This window comes from Malaclemys terrapin, chromosome 2 (genome assembly GCF_027887155.1).
Source record: "Malaclemys terrapin pileata isolate rMalTer1 chromosome 2, rMalTer1.hap1, whole genome shotgun sequence".
NCBI lineage: Eukaryota > Metazoa > Chordata > Testudines > Emydidae > Malaclemys > Malaclemys terrapin.
This window is the reverse complement of record NC_071506.1, coordinates 283,541,930-283,563,527: the sequence shown is the minus strand read 5'-3', so window position 1 is coordinate 283,563,527 and position 21,598 is coordinate 283,541,930. Positions and strand designations below refer to the sequence as shown.

Genomic DNA, 21,598 nt, shown 5'->3' with positions numbered 1-21,598 from the left:
GGGGCGTGGGCCGATCTGGGGCGGCGGGGGGGGGGCTGTGGGTCAGGAGCGAAGGGCGTGGGCCGAGCTGGGGCGGCGGGGGGGGGCTGTGGGTCAGGAGCGAGGGGCGTGGGCCGAGCTGGGGCGGCGGGGGGGGCTGTGGGTCAGGAGCGAGGGGCGTGGGCCGAGCTGGGGCGGCGGGGGGGGGGGGGCTGTGGGTTAGGAGCGAGGGCCGAGCTGGGGCGGCGGGGGGGGGGGGGAAGGGGCTGTGGGTCAGGAGCGAGGGGCGTGGGCCGAGCTGGGGCGGCGGGGGGGGGAAGGGGCTGTGGGTCAGGAGCGAGGGGCGTGGGCCGAGCTGGGGCGGCAGGGGGGAGGGCTGTGGGTCAGGAGCGAGGGGCGTGGGCCGAGCTGGGGCGGCGGGGGGGGCTGTGGGTCAGGAGCGAGGGGCGTGGGCCGAGCTGGGGCGGCGGGGGGGGGAGCTGTGGGTCAGGAGCGAGGGGCGTGGGCCGAGCTGGGGCGGCGGGGGGGGCTGTGGGTCAGGACCGAGGGGCGTGGGCTGAGCTGGGGCGGCGGGGGGGGGAGCTGTGGGTCAGGAGCGAGGGGCGTGGGCCGAGCTGGGGCGGCGGGGGGGAGGGGGCTGTGGGTCAGGAGCGAGGGCCGATCTGGGGTGGCGGGGGGGGCTGTGGGTCAGGAGCGAGGGGCGTGGGCCGATCTGGGGCGGCAGGGGGGGGGCTGTGGGTCAGGAGCGAGGGGCGTGGGCCGAGCTGGGGCGGCGGGGGGAGGAAAGGGGCTGTGGGTCAGGAGCGAGGGGCGTGGGCCGAGCTGGGGCGGCGGGGGTGGGGGCTGTGGGTCAGGAGCGAGGGGCGTGGGCCGATCTGGAGCGGCAGGGGGGCTGTGGGTCAGGAGCGAGGGGCGTGGGCCGATCTGGGGTGGCGGGGGGGGGATGTGGGTCAGGAGGAGGGGCGTGGGCCGAGCTGGGGCGGCGGGGGGGGGAGCTGTGGGTCAGGAGCGAGGGGCGTGGGCCGAGCTGGGGCGGCGGGGGGGGGGGGAAGGGGCTGTGGGTCAGGAGCGAGGGGCATGGGCCGAGCTGGGGCGGCGGGGGGGGGGGGAAGGGGCTGTGGGTCAGGAGCGAGGGGCGTGGGCCGAGCTGGGGCGGCGGGGGGGGGGGAAGGGGCTGTGGGTCAGGAGCGAGGGGCGTGGGCCGAGCTGGGGCGGCGGGGGGTGGGGGCTGTGGGTCAGGAGTGAGGGGCGTGGGCCGAGCTGGGGTGGCGGGGGGGCTGTGGGTTGGGAGCGAGGGGCGTGGGCCGAGCTGGGATGGCGGGGGGGGGCTGTGGGTCAGGAGCGAGGGGCGTGGGCCGAGCTGGGGCGGCGGGGGGGGGGAAGGGGCTGTGGGTCAGGAGCGAGGGGCGTGGGCCGAGCTGGGGCGGCGGGGGGGGGAGCTGTGGGTCAGGAGCGAGGGGCGTGGGCCGAGCTGGGGCGGCGGGGGGGGCTGTGGGTCAGGACCGAGGGGCGTGGGCTGAGCTGGGGCGGCGGGGGGGGGAGCTGTGGGTCAGGAGCGAGGGGCGTGGGCCGAGCTGGGGCGGCGGGGGGGGGGCTGTGGGTCAGGAGCGAGGGGCGTGGGCCGAGCTGGGGCGGCGGGGGGGGGAAGGGACTGTGGGTCAGGAGCGAGGGGCGTGGGCCGATCTGGGGCGGCAGGGGGGCTGTGGGTCAGGAGCGAAGGGCGTGGGCCGAGCTGGGGCAGTGGGGGGGGGGGGGAAGGGGCTGTGGGTCAGGAGCGAGGGGCGTGGGCCGATCTGGGGCGGTGGGGGAGCTGTGGGTCAGGAGCGTGGGGCGTGGGCCGAGCTGGGGCGGCGGGGGGGGGAAGGGGCTGTGGGTCAGGAGTGAGGGGCGTGGGCCGAGCTGGGGTGGCGGGGGTGGGGGCTGTGGGTCAGGAGCGAGGGGCGTGGGCCGATCTGGGGCGGCAGGGGGGGGGCTGTGGGTCAGGAGCGAGGGGCATGGGCCGATCTGGGGTGGCAGGGTGGAGCTGTGGGTCAGGAGCGAGGGGCGTGGGCCGAGCTGGGGCGGCGGGGGGGAGGGGGCTGTGGGTCAGGAGCGAGGGCCGATCTGGGGTGGCGGGGGGGGCTGTGGGTCAGGAGCAAGGGGCGTGGGCCGATCTGGGGCGGCAGAGGGGGGGCTGTGGGTCAGGAGTGAGGGGCGTGGGCCGAGCTGGGGCGGCGGGGGGAGGAAAGGGGCTGTGGGTCAGGAGCGAGGGGCGTGGGCCGAGCTGGGGCGGCGGGGGGGGGGAAGGGGCTGTGGGCCGAGCTGGGGTGGCGGGGGTGGGGGCTGTGGGTCAGGAGCGAGGGGCGTGGGCCGATCTGGAGCGGCAGGGGGGCTGTGGGTCAGGAGCGAGGGGCGTGGGCCGATCTGGGGTGGCGGGGGGGGGCTGTGGGTAAGGAGCGAGGGGCGTGGGCCGAGCTGGGGCGGCGGGGGGTGGGGGCTGTGGGTCAGGAGCGAGGGGCGTGGGCCGAGCTGGGGCGGTGGGGGGGGAGGGGGCTGTGGGTCAGGAGTGAGGGGCGTGGGCCGAGCTGGGGCGGTGGGGGAGCTGTGGGTCAGGAGCAAGGGGCGTGGGCCGATCTGGGGCGGCGGGGGGGGGGGCTGTGGGTCAGGAGCGAGGGGCGTGGGCCGATCTGGGGCGGCGGGGGGGGGGCTGTGGGTCAGGAGCGAAGGGCGTGGGCCGAGCTGGGGCGGCGGGGGGGGGCTGTGGGTCAGGAGCGAGGGGCGTGGGCCGAGCTGGGGCGGCGGGGGGGGGGGGGGGCTGTGGGTTAGGAGCGAGGGCCGAGCTGGGGCGGCGGGGGGGGGGGGGGAAGGGGCTGTGGGTCAGGAGCGAGGGGCGTGGGCCGAGCTGGGGCGGCGGGGGGGGGAAGGGGCTGTGGGTCAGGAGCGAGGGGCGTGGGCCGAGCTGGGGCGGCAGGGGGGAGGGCTGTGGGTCAGGAGCGAGGGGCGTGGGCCGAGCTGGGGCGGCGGGGGGGGCTGTGGGTCAGGAGCGAGGGGCGTGGGCCGAGCTGGGGCGGCGGGGGGGGGAGCTGTGGGTCAGGAGCGAGGGGCGTGGGCCGAGCTGGGGCGGCGGGGGGGGCTGTGGGTCAGGACCGAGGGGCGTGGGCTGAGCTGGGGCGGCGGGGGGGGGAGCTGTGGGTCAGGAGCGAGGGGCGTGGGCCGAGCTGGGGCGGCGGGGGGGAGGGGGCTGTGGGTCAGGAGCGAGGGCCGATCTGGGGTGGCGGGGGGGGCTGTGGGTCAGGAGCGAGGGGCGTGGGCCGATCTGGGGCGGCAGGGGGGGGGCTGTGGGTCAGGAGCGAGGGGCGTGGGCCGAGCTGGGGCGGCGGGGGGAGGAAAGGGGCTGTGGGTCAGGAGCGAGGGGCGTGGGCCGAGCTGGGGCGGCGGGGGTGGGGGCTGTGGGTCAGGAGCGAGGGGCGTGGGCCGATCTGGAGCGGCAGGGGGGCTGTGGGTCAGGAGCGAGGGGCGTGGGCCGATCTGGGGTGGCGGGGGGGGGATGTGGGTCAGGAGGAGGGGCGTGGGCCGAGCTGGGGCAGCGGGGGGTGGGGGCTGTGGGTCAGGAGCGAGGGGCGTGGGCCGAGCTGGGGCGGCGGGGGGGGGAAGGGGTTGTGGGTCAGGAGCGAGGGGCGTGGGCCGAGCTGGGGCGGTGGGGGGGGAGGGGGCTGTGGGTCAGGAGTGAGGGGCGTGGGCCGAGCTGGGGCGGTGGGGGAGCTGTGGGTCAGGAGCAAGGGGCGTGGGCCGATCTGGGGCGGCGGGGGGGGGGCTGTGGGTCAGGAGCGAGGGGCGTGGGCCGATCTGGGGCGGCGGGGGGGGGGCTGTGGGTCAGGAGCGAAGGGCGTGGGCCGAGCTGGGGCGGCGGGGGGGGGCTGTGGGTCAGGAGCGAGGGGCGTGGGCCGAGCTGGGGCGGCGGGGGGGGGCTGTGGGTCAGGAGCGAGGGGCGTGGGCCGAGCTGGGGCGGCGGGGGGGGGAGCTGTGGGTCAGGAGCGAGGGGCGTGGGCCGAGCTGGGGCGGCGGGGGGGGCTGTGGGTCAGGACCGAGGGGCGTGGGCTGAGCTGGGGCGGCGGGGGGGGGAGCTGTGGGTCAGGAGCGAGGGGCGTGGGCCGAGCTGGGGCGGCGGGGGGGAGGGGGCTGTGGGTCAGGAGCGAGGGCCGATCTGGGGTGGCGGGGGGGGCTGTGGGTCAGGAGCGAGGGGCGTGGGCCGATCTGGGGCGGCAGGGGGGGGGCTGTGGGTCAGGAGCGAGGGGCGTGGGCCGAGCTGGGGCGGCGGGGGGAGGAAAGGGGCTGTGGGTCAGGAGCGAGGGGCGTGGGCCGAGCTGGGGCGGCGTGGGGGGGCTGTGGGTCAGGAGCGAGGGGCGTGGGCCGAGCTGGGGCGGCGGGGGGGGGCTGTGGGTCAGGAGCGAGGGGCGTGGGCCGAGCTGGGGCGGCGGGGGGGGGAGCTGTGGGTCAGGAGCGAGGGGCGTGGGCCGAGCTGGGGCGGCGGGGGGGGCTGTGGGTCAGGACCGAGGGGCGTGGGCTGAGCTGGGGCGGCGGGGGGGGGAGCTGTGGGTCAGGAGCGAGGGGCGTGGGCCGAGCTGGGGCGGCGGGGGGGAGGGGGCTGTGGGTCAGGAGCGAGGGCCGATCTGGGGTGGCGGGGGGGGCTGTGGGTCAGGAGCGAGGGGCGTGGGCCGATCTGGGGCGGCAGGGGGGGGGCTGTGGGTCAGGAGCGAGGGGCGTGGGCCGAGCTGGGGCGGCGGGGGGAGGAAAGGGGCTGTGGGTCAGGAGCGAGGGGCGTGGGCCGAGCTGGGGCGGCGGGGGTGGGGGCTGTGGGTCAGGAGCGAGGGGCGTGGGCCGATCTGGAGCGGCAGGGGGGCTGTGGGTCAGGAGCGAGGGGCGTGGGCCGATCTGGGGTGGCGGGGGGGGGATGTGGGTCAGGAGGAGGGGCGTGGGCCGAGCTGGGGCGGCGGGGGGGGGAGCTGTGGGTCAGGAGCGAGGGGCGTGGGCCGAGCTGGGGCGGCGGGGGGGGGGGAAGGGGCTGTGGGTCAGGAGCGAGGGGCATGGGCCGAGCTGGGGCGGCGGGGGGGGGGGAAGGGGCTGTGGGTCAGGAGCGAGGGGCGTGGGCCGAGCTGGGGCGGCGGGGGGGGGGGGAAGGGGCTGTGGGTCAGGAGCGAGGGGCGTGGGCCGAGCTGGGGCGGCGGGGGGTGGGGGCTGTGGGTCAGGAGTGAGGGGCGTGGGCCGAGCTGGGGTGGCGGGGGGGCTGTGGGTTGGGAGCGAGGGGCGTGGGCCGAGCTGGGATGGCGGGGGGGGGCTGTGGGTCAGGAGCGAGGGGCGTGGGCCGAGCTGGGGCGGCGGGGGGGGGAAGGGGCTGTGGGTCAGGAGCGAGGGGCGTGGGCCGAGCTGGGGCGGCGGGGGGGGGAGCTGTGGGTCAGGAGCGAGGGGCGTGGGCCGAGCTGGGGCGGCGGGGGGGGCTGTGGGTCAGGACCGAGGGGCGTGGGCTGAGCTGGGGCGGCGGGGGGGGAGCTGTGGGTCAGGAGCGAGGGGCGTGGGCCGAGCTGGGGCGGCGGGGGGGGGGCTGTGGGTCAGGAGCGAGGGGCGTGGGCCGAGCTGGGGCGGCGGGGGGGGGAAGGGACTGTGGGTCAGGAGCGAGGGGCGTGGGCCGATCTGGGGCGGCAGGGGGGCTGTGGGTCAGGAGCGAAGGGCGTGGGCCGAGCTGGGGCAGTGGGGGGGGGGGGGGGGAAGGGGCTGTGGGTCAGGAGCGAGGGGCGTGGGCCGATCTGGGGCGGTGGGGGAGCTGTGGGTCAGGAGCGTGGGGCGTGGGCCGAGCTGGGGCGGCGGGGGGGGGAAGGGGCTGTGGGTCAGGAGTGAGGGGCGTGGGCCGAGCTGGGGTGGCGGGGGTGGGGGCTGTGGGTCAGGAGCGAGGGGCATGGGCCGATCTGGGGTGGCAGGGTGGAGCTGTGGGTCAGGAGCGAGGGGCGTGGGCCGAGCTGGGGCGGCGGGGGGGAGGGGGCTGTGGGTCAGGAGCGAGGGCCGATCTGGGGTGGCGGGGGGGGCTGTGGGTCAGGAGCGAGGGGCGTGGGCCGATCTGGGGCGGCAGAGGGGGGGCTGTGGGTCAGGAGTGAGGGGCGTGGGCCGAGCTGGGGCGGCGGGGGGAGGAAAGGGGCTGTGGGTCAGGAGCGAGGGGCGTGGGCCGAGCTAGGGCGGCGGGGGGGGGGAAGGGGCTGTGGGCCGAGCTGGGGTGGCGGGGGTGGGGGCTGTGGGTCAGGAGCGAGGGGCGTGGGCCGATCTGGAGCGGCAGGGGGGCTGTGGGTCAGGAGCGAGGGGCGTGGGCCGATCTGGGGTGGCGGGGGGGGGCTGTGGGTCAGGAGCGAGGGGCGTGGGCCGAGCTGGGGCGGCGGGGGGTGGGGGCTGTGGGTCAGGAGCGAGGGGCGTGGGCCGAGCTGGGGCGGTGGGGGGGGAGGGGGCTGTGGGTCAGGAGTGAGGGGCGTGGGCCGAGCTGGGGCGGTGGGGGAGCTGTGGGTCAGGAGCAAGGGGCGTGGGCCGATCTGGGGCGGCGGGGGGGGGGGGCTGTGGGTCAGGAGCGAGGGGCGTGGGCCGATCTGGGGCGGCGGGGGGGGGGCTGTGGGTCAGGAGCGAAGGGCGTGGGCCGAGCTGGGGCGGCGGGGGGGGGCTGTGGGTCAGGAGCGAGGGGCGTGGGCCGAGCTGGGGCGGCGGGGGGGGCTGTGGGTCAGGAGCGAGGGGCGTGGGCCGAGCTGGGGCGGCGGGGGGGGGGGGCTGTGGGTTAGGAGCGAGGGCCGAGCTGGGGCGGCGGGGGGGGGGGGGGAAGGGGCTGTGGGTCAGGAGCGAGGGGCGTGGGCCGAGCTGGGGCGGCGGGGGGGGGAAGGGGCTGTGGGTCAGGAGCGAGGGGCGTGGGCCGAGCTGGGGCGGCAGGGGGGAGGGCTGTGGGTCAGGAGCGAGGGGCGTGGGCCGAGCTGGGGCGGCGGGGGGGGCTGTGGGTCAGGAGCGAGGGGCGTGGGCCGAGCTGGGGCGGCGGGGGGGGGAGCTGTGGGTCAGGAGCGAGGGGCGTGGGCCGAGCTGGGGCGGCGGGGGGGGCTGTGGGTCAGGACCGAGGGGCGTGGGCTGAGCTGGGGCGGCGGGGGGGGGAGCTGTGGGTCAGGAGCGAGGGGCGTGGGCCGAGCTGGGGCGGCGGGGGGGAGGGGGCTGTGGGTCAGGAGCGAGGGCCGATCTGGGGTGGCGGGGGGGGCTGTGGGTCAGGAGCGAGGGGCGTGGGCCGATCTGGGGCGGCAGGGGGGGGGCTGTGGGTCAGGAGCGAGGGGCGTGGGCCGAGCTGGGGCGGCGGGGGGAGGAAAGGGGCTGTGGGTCAGGAGCGAGGGGCGTGGGCCGAGCTGGGGCGGCAGGGGGGAGGGCTGTGGGTCAGGAGCGAGGGGCGTGGGCCGAGCTGGGGCGGCGGGGGGGGGGGGAAGGGGCTGTGGGTCAGGAGCGAGGGGCGTGGGCCGATCTGGAGCGGCAGGGGGGCTGTGGGTCAGGAGCGAGGGGCGTGGGCCGATCTGGGGTGGCGGGGGGGGGATGTGGGTCAGGAGGAGGGGCGTGGGCCGAGCTGGGGCAGCGGGGGGTGGGGGCTGTGGGTCAGGAGCGAGGGGCGTGGGCCGAGCTGGGGCGGCGGGGGGGGGAAGGGGTTGTGGGTCAGGAGCGAGGGGCGTGGGCCGAGCTGGGGCGGTGGGGGGGGAGGGGGCTGTGGGTCAGGAGTGAGGGGCGTGGGCCGAGCTGGGGCGGTGGGGGAGCTGTGGGTCAGGAGCAAGGGGCGTGGGCCGATCTGGGGCGGCGGGGGGGGGGCTGTGGGTCAGGAGCGAGGGGCGTGGGCCGATCTGGGGCGGCGGGGGGGGGGCTGTGGGTCAGGAGCGAAGGGCGTGGGCCGAGCTGGGGCGGCGGGGGGGGGCTGTGGGTCAGGAGCGAGGGGCGTGGGCCGAGCTGGGGCGGCGGGGGGGGGCTGTGGGTCAGGAGCGAGGGGCGTGGGCCGAGCTGGGGCGGCGGGGGGGGGGCTGTGGGTCAGGAGCGAGGGGCGTGGGCCGAGCTGGGGCGGCGGGGGGGGGGGAAGGGGCTGTGGGTCAGGAGCGAGGGGCGTGGGCCGAGCTGGGGCGGCGGGGGGGGGAAGGGGCTGTGGGTCAGGAGCGAGGGGCGTGGGCCGAGCTGGGGCGGCAGGGGGGAGGGCTGTGGGTCAGGAGCGAGGGGCGTGGGCCGAGCTGGGGCGGCGGGGGGGGGGGGGAAGGGGCTGTGGGTCAGGAGCGAGGGGCGTGGGCCGAGCTGGGGCGGCGGGGGGGGGAAGGGGCTGTGGGTCAGGAGCGAGGGGCGTGGGCCGAGCTGGGGCGGCAGGGGGGAGGGCTGTGGGTCAGGAGCGAGGGGCGTGGGCCGAGCTGGGGCGGCGGGGGGGGGAGCTGTGGGTCAGGAGCGAGGGGCGTGGGCCGAGCTGGGGCGGCGGGGGGGGGCTGTGGGTCAGGAGCGAGGGGCATGGGCCGAGCTGGGGCGGCGGGGGGGGGCTGTGGGTCAGGAGCGAGGGGCGTGGGCCGAGCTGGGGCGGCGGGGGGGGGCTGTGGGTCAGGAGCGAGGGGCGTGGGCCGAGCTGGGGCGGCGGGGGGGGGGCTGTGGGTCAGGAGCGAGGGGCGTGGGCCGAGCTGGGGCGGCGGGGGGGAGGGGGCTGTGGGTCAGGAGCGAGGGCCGATCTGGGGTGGCGGGGGGGGCTGTGGGTCAGGAGCGAGGGGCGTGGGCCGATCTGGGGCGGCAGGGGGGGGGCTGTGGGTCAGGAGCGAGGGGCGTGGGCCGAGCTGGGGCGGCGGGGGGAGGAAAGGGGCTGTGGGTCAGGAGCGAGGGGCGTGGGCCGAGCTGGGGCGGCGGGGGTGGGGGCTGTGGGTCAGGAGCGAGGGGCGTGGGCCGATCTGGAGCGGCAGGGGGGCTGTGGGTCAGGAGCGAGGGGCGTGGGCCGATCTGGGGTGGCGGGGGGGGGATGTGGGTCAGGAGGAGGGGCGTGGGCCGAGCTGGGGCGGCGGGGGGTGGGGGCTGTGGGTCAGGAGCGAGGGGCGTGGGCCGAGCTGGGGCGGCGGGGGGGGGAAGGGGTTGTGGGTCAGGAGCGAGGGGCGTGGGCCGAGCTGGGGCGGTGGGGGGGGAGGGGGCTGTGGGTCAGGAGTGAGGGGCGTGGGCCGAGCTGGGGCGGTGGGGGAGCTGTGGGTCAGGAGCAAGGGGCGTGGGCCGATCTGGGGCGGCGGGGGGGGGGCTGTGGGTCAGGAGCGAGGGGCGTGGGCCGATCTGGGGCGGCGGGGGGGGGGCTGTGGGTCAGGAGCGAAGGGCGTGGGCCGAGCTGGGGCGGCGGGGGGGGGCTGTGGGTCAGGAGCGAGGGGCGTGGGCCGAGCTGGGGCGGCGGGGGGGGGCTGTGGGTCAGGAGCGAGGGGCATGGGCCGAGCTGGGGCGGCGGGGGGGGGGCTGTGGGTCAGGAGCGAGGGGCGTGGGCCGAGCTGGGGCGGCGGGGGGGGGGGAAGGGGCTGTGGGTCAGGAGCGAGGGGCGTGGGCCGAGCTGGGGCGGCGGGGGGGGGAAGGGGCTGTGGGTCAGGAGCGAGGGGCGTGGGCCGAGCTGGGGCGGCAGGGGGGAGGGCTGTGGGTCAGGAGCGAGGGGCGTGGGCCGAGCTGGGGCGGCGGGGGGGGGGGAAGGGGCTGTGGGTCAGGAGCGAGGGGCGTGGGCCGAGCTGGGGCGGCGGGGGGGGGAAGGGGCTGTGGGTCAGGAGCGAGGGGCGTGGGCCGAGCTGGGGCGGCAGGGGGGAGGGCTGTGGGTCAGGAGCGAGGGGCGTGGGCCGAGCTGGGGCGGCGGGGGGGGGAGCTGTGGGTCAGGAGCGAGGGGCGTGGGCCGAGCTGGGGCGGCGGGGGGGGGCTGTGGGTCAGGAGCGAGGGGCATGGGCCGAGCTGGGGCGGCGGGGGGGGGCTGTGGGTCAGGAGCGAGGGGCGTGGGCCGAGCTGGGGCGGCGGGGGGGGGCTGTGGGTCAGGAGCGAGGGGCATGGGCCGAGCTGGGGCGGCGGGGGGGGGCTGTGGGTCAGGAGCGAGGGGCGTGGGCCGAGCTGGGGCGGCGGGGGGGGGGGGGAAGGGGCTGTGGGTCAGGAGCGAGGGGCGTGGGCCGAGCTGGGGCGGCAGGGGGGAGGGCTGTGGGTCAGGAGCGAGGGGCGTGGGCCGAGCTGGGGCGGCGGGGGGGGGAGCTGTGGGTCAGGAGCGAGGGGCGTGGGCCGAGCTGGGGCGGCGGGGGGGGCTGTGGGTCAGGACCGAGGGGCGTGGGCTGAGCTGGGGCGGCGGGGGGGGGAGCTGTGGGTCAGGAGCGAGGAGCGTGGGCCGAGCTGGGGCGGCGGGGGGGGGCTGTGGGTCAGGAGCGAGGGGCGTGGGCCGAGCTGGGGCGGCGGGGGGGGGAAGGGGCTGTGGGTCAGGAGCGAGGGGCGTGGGCCGATCTGGGGCGGCAGGGGGGCTGTGGGTCAGGAGCGAAGGGCGTGGGCCGAGCTGGGGCAGCGGGGGGGGGGGAAGGGGCTGTGGGTCAGGAACGAGGGGCGTGGGCCGATCTGGGGCGGTGGGGGAGCTGTGGGTCAGGAGCGTGGGGCGTGGGCCGAGCTGGGGGGGCGGGGGGGGGAAGGGGCTGTGGGTCAGGAGTGAGGGGCGTGGGCCGAGCTGGGGTGGCGGGGGTGGGGGCTGTGGGTCAGGAGCGAGGGGCGTGGGCCGATCTGGGGCGGCAGGGGGGGGGCTGTGGGTCAGGAGCGAGGGGCATGGGCCGATCTGGGGTGGCAGGGTGGAGCTGTGGGTCAGGAGCGAGGGGCGTGGGCCGAGCTGGGGCGGCGGGGGGGAGGGGGCTGTGGGTCAGGAGCGAGGGCCGATCTGGGGTGGCGGGGGGGGCTGTGGGTCAGGAGCGAGGGGCGTGGGCCGATCTGGGGCGGCAGGGGGGGGGCTGTGGGTCAGGAGCGAGGGGCGTGGGCCGAGCTGGGGCGGCGGGGGGAGGAAAGGGGCTGTGGGTCAGGAGCGAGGGGCGTGGGCCGAGCTGGGGCGGCGGGGGGGGGAAGGGGCTGTGGGTCAGGAGCGAGGGGCGTGGGCCGAGCTGGGGTGGCGGGGGTGGGGGCTGTGGGTCAGGAGCGAGGGGCGTGGGCCGATCTGGAGCGGCAGGGGGGCTGTGGGTCAGGAGCGAGGGGCGTGGGCCGATCTGGGGCGGCAGGGGGGCTGTGGGTCAGGAGCGAAGGGCGTGGGCCGAGCTGGGGCAGCGGGGGGGGGGAAGGGGCTGTGGGTCAGGAGGAGGGGCGTGGGCCGAGCTGGGGCGGCGGGGGGTGGGGGCTGTGGGTCAGGAGCGAGGGGCGTGGGCCGAGCTGGGGCGGCGGGGGGGGGAAGGGGCTGTGGGTCAGGAGCGAGGGGCGTGGGCCGAGCTGGGGCGGCAGGGGACGCTTGCCAGGCTGCACTGTGGCTGATTCTAGCCTTGTCAGCGAGGGGCCCAGGGGGGAGCAGGGCCTGCGTGCAGGGCGCCCCCTCTGTCCCCCGGCGTTACCTGCGGAAGAGCAGCTTGCTGTTCTCCTGGAACTGCGCCAGCACCGCCGGCGGGTCGGGCCACTCCACGCTCTTGCCGTAGTCGGCCATGCTGCGCACCCCCTGGAAGCGGCGCACCAGCTCCAGCAGGTACGTCTTCACCTTGTGCCGCTTGTAGTGGCCCATGATGGTGTAGATGGCACGCAGGTACCGGCAGCGCCGCCGGGCCAGGGCCCCCCGCCACGCCTGGGACAGACACACAGACCCAGTCACACCTTTGCTGGCAAGGCCCCCACCTGCCAGCCCCCAGGACCCCACACCCAGTGCCCTGCGGCCATCAGGAGCAAACCCCACAGCCAGCATTCGGAGCCACACAAACCATGGGGCCATCTCCAGCCCCACACCACGTCTCCTCTCTTTGCCGCAGGAGGACTCCAGAGCCCTTTACAAACCGGGCACACGGGGATCCCTCTACCCACCACCAAAGGGCAGCCACCTCTGGGGTGGGATGCAGCAGCTGTTTCGCGTGTGGCAATGTGGCACAGCCATTTAGGGCAGGAAGTGAAGGAGCTGTTGGCACTGGAGTGAAAGCACAGAGTTTTGAACCAAACCTTCTGGGAGATGTAGTCCGGACAGAGGCAGGGTCCATAAGGGAGGACAGGGGCCCGAGGGCACTACGGTGGCCCAGGCGGACACAGGCTGGTGTTGATAAAAAAACCAACACTTTGACGTTTCCCAGTTGAAATGTTCTGGGATTTTTCACTGTACAAAAGTTTGGGGACAAACGCTGAGAAATGGGGATTTGGGGCGGGGCGGAAATTCCACAGCTTCTCCAGCGGCCACCCAGAGACACGTAGATTTTCTGGGGTGCCGGGGATGCCCGGCCAAACCTCACTCCCTTCACCCCTGGGGACCGGGCAGTGCTGCAGATGCTGGCACTCGGGCCCTGAGGACTCCGGCGCCGGCGCTCCCCATCAGCCCGTCACCGGGCTGCTTCTGATGTGACTAAGCAGGTCCCCAGCCAGACGCTTCGTCGGCTGTCGGGAAATCTGCTAACGGTGCCACGTCTATAGATAGTAAAGGGGTCGGGGGCTGGCCCCTGCGGAGCAGCAGCACCACGGCAGTCAAGGAGGTTGGGGGCTTGGAGCGGGGCAAGCACGGTCAGGGGACTGGACCCTTGGGGCAGAGCGAGCACCTGGGGCCCAACCTTGGCACTGCGCCCCTTTCGTCTGACCTCGCCTGCCGGCAACCCGGCTCCATTAGGTTCCTTCTGGATCATGGGCAGTGCCCGCCCTTCCCTGCCCTCCCCATGTGCCTGTGTCCTGACTCCTTCCCAGTGGTTCAGCGCCCGATGGGTGGCTGGGATCAGAACACCCCGGTGCCCTGCTCGCTCTCCCACGTGCGAGAGGCTGCTGCTAATCCGCTCTGACAGCACAGCGGCTGATGGACCCTGACGTCCTCCTGACCCAGCACGGGAGTGGGGAGGGGCCATTCCCAGGCGCCAGGTGAAGCCATTGCCAGAGCTGGGTCTGTGGCACTGGGACATGGGAGGGGTCAGACCGCAGCTCACCCCACCCACATGGCAAAGCCCCCGCGGGGCAGCTCTGGGGACGGACAACCCCTGGCTCCCGAGCACACGCGGCCCAACCTGGAGGGTGGGGCTCAGGTCACGGACACGCCTCCACTGGACTGAGACCTGGCAGACTCGGCTCACAGAGGCCACCAAGCAGGCAGGTGGGAACACCACCACCCTGGGACCTGTTCCCCGGCTGATGCCGCCACAGCGTGGGTGCTGTGAATGGCCGTAATAGTTGGTCCTTCTCTAGCACTGTCCGTGCGAGGATCTCAAAGCCTTGCACAGACAGGGACAAACAGTCGCTCGCGTGGGAGCCCCACGCAGAGAGCATGGCATTTATCCTCGCCATGCCCCCGCTGAGTCAGGAAGGGTCATCGGCCCATTTCATAGCTGGGAAACTGAGGCAGGGAGTGGGGGAGTATCCTGCCTGCCGTCACACAGCGAGTCAGCAGCATAGCCAGGAATAGAACCCAGGAGTCCTGGCTCCCAGCCCCCCTGCTCTAACCCCTAGCCCCCACTTCCCTCTCAGAGCCAGGGATAGAACCCAGGAGTCCTGGCTCCCAGCTCCCCCTGCTCTAACCTCTAGCCCCCACTTCCCTCCCAGAGCTGGGGATAGAACCCAGGAGTCCTGGCTCCCAGCCCCCTCTGCTCTAACCCCTAGCCCCCACTTCCCTCCCAGAGCTGGGGATAGAACCCAGGAGTCCTGGCTCCCAGCCCCCTCTGCTCTAATCCCTAGACCCCACTTCCCTCCCAGAGCTGGGGATAGAACCCAGGAGTCCTGGCTCCCAGCCCCCCTGCTCTAACCCCTAGCCCCCACTTCCCTCTCAGAGCCAGGGATAGAACCCAGGAGTCCTGGCTCCCAGCTCCCCCTGCTCTAACCTCTAGCCCCCACTTCCCTCCCAGAGCTGGGGATAGAACCCAGGAGTCCTGGCTCCCAGCTCCCCCTGCTCTAACCTCTAGCCTCCACTTCCCTCTCAGAGCCAGGGATAGAACCCAGGAGTCCTGGCTCCCAGCTCCCCCTGCTCTAATCTCTAGCCCCCACTCCCTCACACACACACAGAGGGGATCACGTCTCTTTGCCGGGGGGGACAGAGCAACTCAGCAGCACCCCCCGGTGCCCCCTCACCTTCTGCAGCAGGAGCACGATGATGGGGATGAGCTGGGCCCGCTCCTGCTCCAGGCAGAAGAGGGTCTGGGGCCTGCGGATGAAGATCTTGGTGTGGCCATAGGCCACATCGTCCTGGAAGCCGTGTTGGTCGATGAGGGCCCGCGTGGCCTCCTGGTCCGTGGGCATGAGGTGGTTGGGCCACGTGTACTCGCAGGTCATCTTATACCTAAGCATGGAGACAGCGGGGTCCTGAGCATGGAGAGCAGCTGGGCTGGCCTCCAGGGAAGGGACAGCTCTGACCCATGGTGGGGACTGATGTCAGGACAGAACGGGAAGGGGAGGTGCGGCAGGGGGCAGCAGAATCATAGAATATCAGGGTTGGAAGGGACCTCAGGAGGTATCTAGTCCAATCCCCTGCTCAAAGCAGGACCAATCCCCAACTAAATCATCCCAGCCAGGGCTTTGTCAAGCCTGACCTTAAAAACCTCTAAGGATGGAGATTCCACCACCTCCCTAGGGAACCCATTCCAGTGCTTCACCACCCTCCTAGTGAAATAGTGTTTCCTAATATCCAACCTAGACCTCCCCCACTGCAACTTGAGACCATTGCTCCTTGTTCTGTCATCTGCCACCACTGAGAACAGTCTAGATCCATCCTCTTTGGAACCCCCCTTCAGGTAGTTGAAAGCAGCTATCAAATCCCCCCTCATTTTTCTTCTCCACACTAAACAATCCCAGTTTCCTCAGCCTCTCCTCATAAGTCATGTGTTCCAGCCCCCTAAGCATTTTTGTTGCCCTCCGCTGGACTCTTTCCAATTTTTCCACATCCTTCTTGTAGTGTGGGGCCCAAAACTGGACACACTACTCCAGATGAGGCCTCACCAATGCCGAATAGAGGGGAATGATCACCTCCCTCGATCTGCTGGCAATGCTGCTACTAATACAGCCCCAAATCAGGATGGGGTGGGGTAGCCAGGAGCCAATGGTGGCAGGATGGGGAGGTACAGCCGGGTCAGCGGGGGCGGGAAGGGGAGGCTCAGCAGGGGGCAGCAGGGAGCTATGGTGGTGGGACAGGTTGGCTGGGTCAGTGGAGGCAGGACAGGGCAGGTGGGCCAGTGGGAGCAGGACGTTGTGGGGCGACTGGGCCAGTGGGAGCAGGACGTTGTGGGGCGGCTGGGCCAGCGGGAGCAGGACAGGGTGGGGGGGCTGGGCCAGCGGGGGTGGGACTGGGTGAGGCGGCTGGGCCAGCGGGAGCAGGACGCTGTGGGGCAGCTGGGCCAGCGGGAGCAGGACAGGGTAGGGGAGCTGGGCCAGCGGGGGCGGGACGGGGCAGGGGGGCAGGTACCTGAGCAGGAAGCGGTCGTAGGGCTGCCGGTAGGCGAAGCCGGCCCTGCGGACCCGCACGTTCTCCAGCAGGCCCAGGTACTCCACCTGGTGGCGGCAGCGCTCGGCGTCAAAGAGCAGCGGCGACTTCTGGTCGTTGGGCTTGATGCAGCGCACGTAGTAGGGCTCCTGGGGGGAGAGGAGGGGGTGTCACTGAAACCATGGGGGGGGGGCCCTCAAGCTGCTGCTGTGACCGTCACTCTGGGGCAGCGGGTTGGGGGGGAGGCTCTGGAGAGGGGATGCCAGTGAAGGGGGTGTCGGGAGGAGCCCCCAGCATGGCTGGGTAGGGAGTAGGGGGAATGGTGCCACGTATATGGGGACCGGTGGGGAAGGAGGCCCAGGGCTGACGGGAGGAGAGAGGAGGGGTCACCTGCTCTGGAGATGAGCTCTGCCCCTCGAGGCCTCTGTCTCCAGAGACCAACCCAGGAGAAGCCTGGGAAAGGCAGGGCTGCCCCGGGGGATCCCCCGGCTGCAGGGTGAGCCGGGGGGCGCTGACGGGGCTGGCCGCCCAGGGCCAGCCAAGGAGCAGGGCAGGGGGCTGCATTTTGGGGCACGCCAGGCACTGGGAAGCGGAGGTGCAGGTGGAAGCCCAGCAGGACTGGGGCAGCAGCAGGGTGCGCTTGGGGCCTGGGCGTGTGCCTTGCCACCTCAGAGGGGAAACGTGCCCCTCCAAGGGAAGTGATGGGGTGAATGCAATGGCACTGCGGCTCCACAGAGAGCGCCCGGCCTGGGCTCTGCTGGCCACTCCGCCAAGCCCAGGGCCAATTGTGTGCCGCAGCACACACACTACCCAGCAGGGGGCGGTGATGCTCACACCCCCTACCCAGCCATATGTCTCTTCACAGGGGCAGGCGGCATCTACCTGGGGCGTTAAAAACGACTGGGCGAGGCTGATCGAAGGAGAATCCAAGAAGAAGATGGCAAAGCCAATCATCGGGCCACTGAGGCCTGGTGAACACAGACCCAGAGAGAGGGGGATTTCCCCACCTCTCCGCAGGGAAGCGGAGCACAGGCCCCGGCTGGAGAACAAGGCCTGGGAAAGTGTGAGCTGGAAGGTCTCAGGGATCTCACTGGGGAGCTGACCCTGGCGGGCAGACAGAGACACACAGAGCCGGGGCTCAGCACGGCCTGGCTCTGGGCTGACCAGACCTGCAGCTCTCTGGGCTAAGCTAAGGGCTCCTAGACTGCATGCCAGGCGACCAAGAAACCCGCCCGTTCTGCCAGCGCCGTGGGAATGGCACTGCCCACGCTTGGCGAGGCGTGTTAGCCCCTGCAGAGTGGGCAGGTCTCCCTCAGGCGTTCAGCTCGGCTAGACTCACTGAGCAGAGCTCATGGGGGGTTGGAGACCCAGACGCTCAGGCTCGAAGGGGCTGAGGGCACGTGGCCAACCCTGGAGGAAGAGCAAGACGCCCGGGGGCGCGGCCCACTGAACAGCTCCTCAGCGGGGGGTGTAGCCCCGACCCCATGGATCCGGGCCACGGGGAATGACACAGCCCCTGCCCCACTCAGCTCCCCACGAGCACGGTACAGAACTCAATGAGGGAGAGGGGGCAACCAGAGGAAATCTATGAACCTGGCAGTGGGCAGCTGGGGGGCAGTGCCTTGCCTGTGTTCCCCAACTGAATGGCAGCCCCCCACTCCCAACGCAGCCAGGTGGTGCCAAAAGAGATCCGGCAAGGGCAGGCGCCCGTGAGGGACAACACCCCCGTCCCGAGGGCAGTCGGGGCCATGGGAGAGCGTCTCCCCTGGCCTTGCAGGGAGGAGAGGGGCCAGCTGAGAGCATGGTGAGCTCCTGCGAGCCCTGCCCACCCCCTGCTCCAGTCCTGCCCTGGATGTACAGTGCCAACCTGCTCCTAACACCCCGTGGGAGCTCCCTGGGCAGAGTGGTGGGGGCGGCGTCCAGGGGCAGGCTCAGCTGTGTGTCATAAGCCCCGCACTGCTGAAAGGGATTCTCCTGTAGCTCAGATGGTAGGGGCTGTGTTTTGGGAGCAGAGGAGCCACTTCACAGCTATCCCCATGGTGCTCTCATGGGTTACAGTGTGCAGCACAGTGCAACCTGTTACAATAGTGCTTCCTTCGGGGGGCTACGGTGAATGGGAGCAGCATTGCGGCCATGTGATGGGGACAGGCAGCTCCTCCGCTCCAGCTGGGTTGATCCAGGAGACAGAATCACGGCTCTGAGCCTCGCGGCAGCTCACACTGGAGCTAAATTTGGCTGAGACATCAGCTTGCCAGTGACAGCATCAGCAGCAGGTGCCCAGGCAGAGCTAATGAGCAGCTAGAGGAGTGGGGCGTGAGAAACAGTCAATCCAGCAGCGCCCGGGGCTCGTGTTCTCCAGTGCCAAGCGCAGCCCAGGCCAGCTCTCCTCTAACACCTGTGCCACAAGCCTGAGCCGAGTCCCATCCCCACAGCCAAACAAGTGCTGGCTAGCTGGGGGTGTCTCTAGGCACGTGTGGGTCTGCTTTAGTGTGCGTACACGGACAGTGCGCGTCCCAGTGTGCATCAATCGCACCAACACACCTCCATGGCTGTGGGTCTCTCGCTCTAAGTCTGCGTGGATCCGTGCATGTACGTCTGGGTGGCCACGTGTCTACATGTCCTTCTGTCTGTGCACACATCTCTGCCTGCATGGCCGTGTCTGGCTGGGGGTGCAGCCAGGCGTGTGCCTCTGCCCATGCCTGTCTGGGTGGCTCCGTGCCAGAGCGGATCCACGTGCACGTCTGTCTGGGCCAGCGGCACACATCTGGGCTCCCCTCCCCCAACCCTCTCCTTGGCTCCCTCCCCCGCCTCTCACTACTTCTCTTCCTACCGAGGGCTAATTTTAGCTGCTGCAGCTTCTGGGAACAGGTTCCCGATCAGAAACGGGAGCAAATGCCAAATGATTCACGGGTATTATTCACTGCTGCCTGTTGCCAAGGCAGCTGGGGTCCCCGCGTGTCTCCGCTCAGCCAGACACATGCGCTCCCCTTTAAATCAGGTCTTTATCCTCGCGGCGAATTGAATGGAGCGTGTGCAGGCTGGGGCCGGGGCAGCGGGTCGGCGGAGGGCAGGACCAGGTCAGGGAGGGCTACGCAGGCTGGGGGATGCTGCTGTTTAGGGTCGGCTACACTGGCCAATCTATTGCTTGGCTCTGGCTAGGAACCAGCAGGCAGCCTGTCAGGTCCATCTCAGGGGCCCTCAGCTGCTGAGCAAGTCAGGATTTGCACCCAGACCCGGCTGACCTGCAGGAATCAAACCGACAGGTGGCTACGCTCCAGGTGCTAACAGTGCCCTCTTAGGAGCTGGCCCTTTAAGAAGTCCAGGTGGAGCTACTCATCAGTTAGCCAATCAAATGAGCAGTGGGCCAATCCGGGGAGGGAGGGGAGCAGCCTCAGAGGGCAGAGGCAGGTAGAGGACCCGGTTCCTGGGGAGGGAGGCCCTCGTGCCACTCAAGAGCTCCCCCTCTGGCAGGAGCAAGCATGGCATGCTCCCAGACCTCGTCCATCAGGGCTATCCCACCGTCACATGGCGACAAGGGCAGAAGGGTGGGGGGAACCATCCAGCTGTCTCGCCCCTGCCCAACCACCACAGTGCCCAGCCACCGAGCAAGCTCACAGGCTGCTGGGGAGTAGAGCGGCTGGGAGATGTAGGGCTGGGTGTCCTGCTGGCCAGCCATGCTGCCACCCGTGGGGGGTGGCACCAAGAAGCTGGGCAGGGAGGGGGCCACGGGACGGCTCTGTGACTGGAGGGGTCAGTGCTGGAAGGGCGAGGAGCGGGGCCTCGGATGTGCACTAGGGGCAGCCCGGGCGTGTGGGGCTGGAAATGCCAGGAGGCCTGCCCCTCTCCTGGGATTTGGGCCCTTCAGGCACGGGGCGCTCTGGGAAGCGTCCAGGCGGCAGACGTGTTTGGAAGGAGAGGTGCAGGGGCACTGTTAGAGCATAACCCCAAATGCCAAGCCTGGATCCAGGTTCTGGCCCGACAGCCGGAGCCTTCCCCTCCGACGGGCCGTTCAGAACTCCCTGCGATCTGGGAGAGGCCAGATCCTGAACCTCACCCTGCCTGGGCTTGGCTCTGCCTGCTAAGGGACACAGAATCCAGCCTGGAACCGGAGGGAGGCCTTGGGCCCAGACCCATCTCGGGGTATCCCACTTTTGCCAATCTTCCATCCCTACATGCTGCCAGTGGCCACCATGGGCCTATGCAAGCTCAGTGGCTGTGTAGGGCCAGCTCCACCCAGGGCCCTGCCTGACGGATGACACTGGCCCCAGGAGCACACGCCGAGCTCCCTGACTGTCCTGGGAAGGTCCTTCCGGGCTCCCAGTCCAGACACAGGGGAGGTGGGGTATCCTATTGTTCTGTCACACAGGGCACCGTGGGACCTCTGGCCAGCCCTGCTCACTGCCTGCAGCAGCCAGAGGGCCCCGGTGAAGCAGATGACCGAGGAGGAGCCGGGGTGGGGCTGGGGGTGGGGGGGTGTTACCTTGGAGGCCAGGTTCTCCACCAGCGCCACCATGGAGTTCTTGAAGAGGGTGGCGGCCGTCAGGGGGCGCTTGGTCACCTCGGTGATGCTGACCTCGCCCTCCGGCCACATGTCCCTCAGGACGGGGTCCGTGCTGGGGAGAGATCACCAAGGGGCGTGAGGGGCCGGGAAGCCAATGCTCAGGGACGGGGACGCCAGGGTGAGGGGAGAGCACAGGCCCCGTTCGTCCCAGCTGTCCAGGGAGTTACTGTAGGCTGGAGACTTTTGTGGAAGATCCACCTACACCACCTGGAAGCAGAGCTTTCCTCCCCTCCCCCGTATTCCCTCCAGCCTCCTGGGCCATTGCCTGGATGGGATCCCTGGTGCCGGGAGAGACACAGGGGGGGCAGGACCCTGAGACGGAAACGGGCCACAGGGCCCAGATCCCAACCCAAGGCTCCGCAGATAGAGCCACGGCACGGGTTCATTTAAAGGAAGAGCGCCACCCGCTGGCGTAGACGAATGTGCAGCGCTGCCCAGGCGTTAGGAGGCTCCATAAGGCTGGGTGTTGCCCTGTGCGAGGGAACCCAGCCAGGGGTTGGATCCTGTCCCAACTGCCCCCGGGCTGCTCCGGCTCCAGGAGCTCCCAGCCCGTTATCGCTCCCCTCTGCCCCCTGGGTTCAGGCAGGGGAAAAGGACCCAGAGCCCCTCCCGCTGGTGAAAGCCGGCCTGCTGCTTGCCAGTGGGCAGCCTGCGGGAGAGGCGTCGGGGCCCATCCTCACAGTTAGCCCCCTCGTTGGGAGCTCCGGCAGGGAGGCGGAGGGCTAACTGGCCTGGAGACCAAGCTCCCCGCTAGGTCATGGCCAAGACACCCTGGTGGTGGCAGCTGCTTGCAACGTACCTGCTCTGTGGCTTGACAGGGGACGCAGGTGTCAGGACAGCCAGCCTGAGCCCCATCTGCAGCACCAGACCCCCCCCGATCCCACAGGATCTCTCTTGCTGCGGCTCTCGCCCCCTCCCCGGAGCGGAGGCCAGGCCCCACATGCCCGGCGAGGCTCAGCCCCATGGGCCTACAGCGGGCACCCGGAGCCCTCACCTGTTGTACATCAACCGCTTGAAATCTTGGAAGAGGGTGTCCTTGTTCTTGTCGATAAACCCCTCCACCGAGTACCTGCAATTCAGAGCAATGGGGGCCAGGTCACCTCCAACCCCAGCTGCTCCCCTGTGGGGAGGTGGGTGCTGTCCCTCCACTCGGACCCCTCAGCCCGGGATGGGCTGCAGCCGGGATCCTGCTAGGGCAGACACCGGGAGGGGAGGAAGGGGCTGGTGGTTATCCCACCCTGGGGGTTTTCCCACTAAAAATGATTGTGGCACCTTTAAGGCTTAAAGGGCCAGTGTCCTCACAGGCACAGTTTGAAAGGGTGGCACCTGGGTCACCTGATCGTGCAGGGCGCATCCGGTTTTGCATCCTGCCGCACTCAGTATCCTGAGCATGCACCCATAACCCCCTTGGTCCACACTGCAGCCCCCACAGCCACTGGGGGATGGGGAGGAGGCTGCCCTCCCCCTAGAGAGGTGGCTGA

At 72.0% G+C, this 21,598-nt stretch overlaps 1 protein-coding gene across 1 annotated transcript in view; it reads right to left on the bottom strand.

The window, feature by feature from the left end:
• Positions 1–21,598, bottom strand: part of MYO1G (myosin IG) — a 72,298-nt gene that overhangs the window by 28,184 nt on the left and 22,516 nt on the right. The window contains exons 13-17 of the mRNA XM_054017029.1: positions 21,112–21,186; positions 20,037–20,169; positions 15,539–15,705; positions 14,212–14,419; positions 11,532–11,755 (exon numbers count right to left, since the gene is read on the bottom strand). Coding sequence (XP_053873004.1) covers positions 11,532–11,755; positions 14,212–14,419; positions 15,539–15,705; positions 20,037–20,169; positions 21,112–21,186 — 807 coding nt within the window. The remainder of the gene's footprint in view (positions 1–11,531; positions 11,756–14,211; positions 14,420–15,538; positions 15,706–20,036; positions 20,170–21,111; positions 21,187–21,598) is intronic.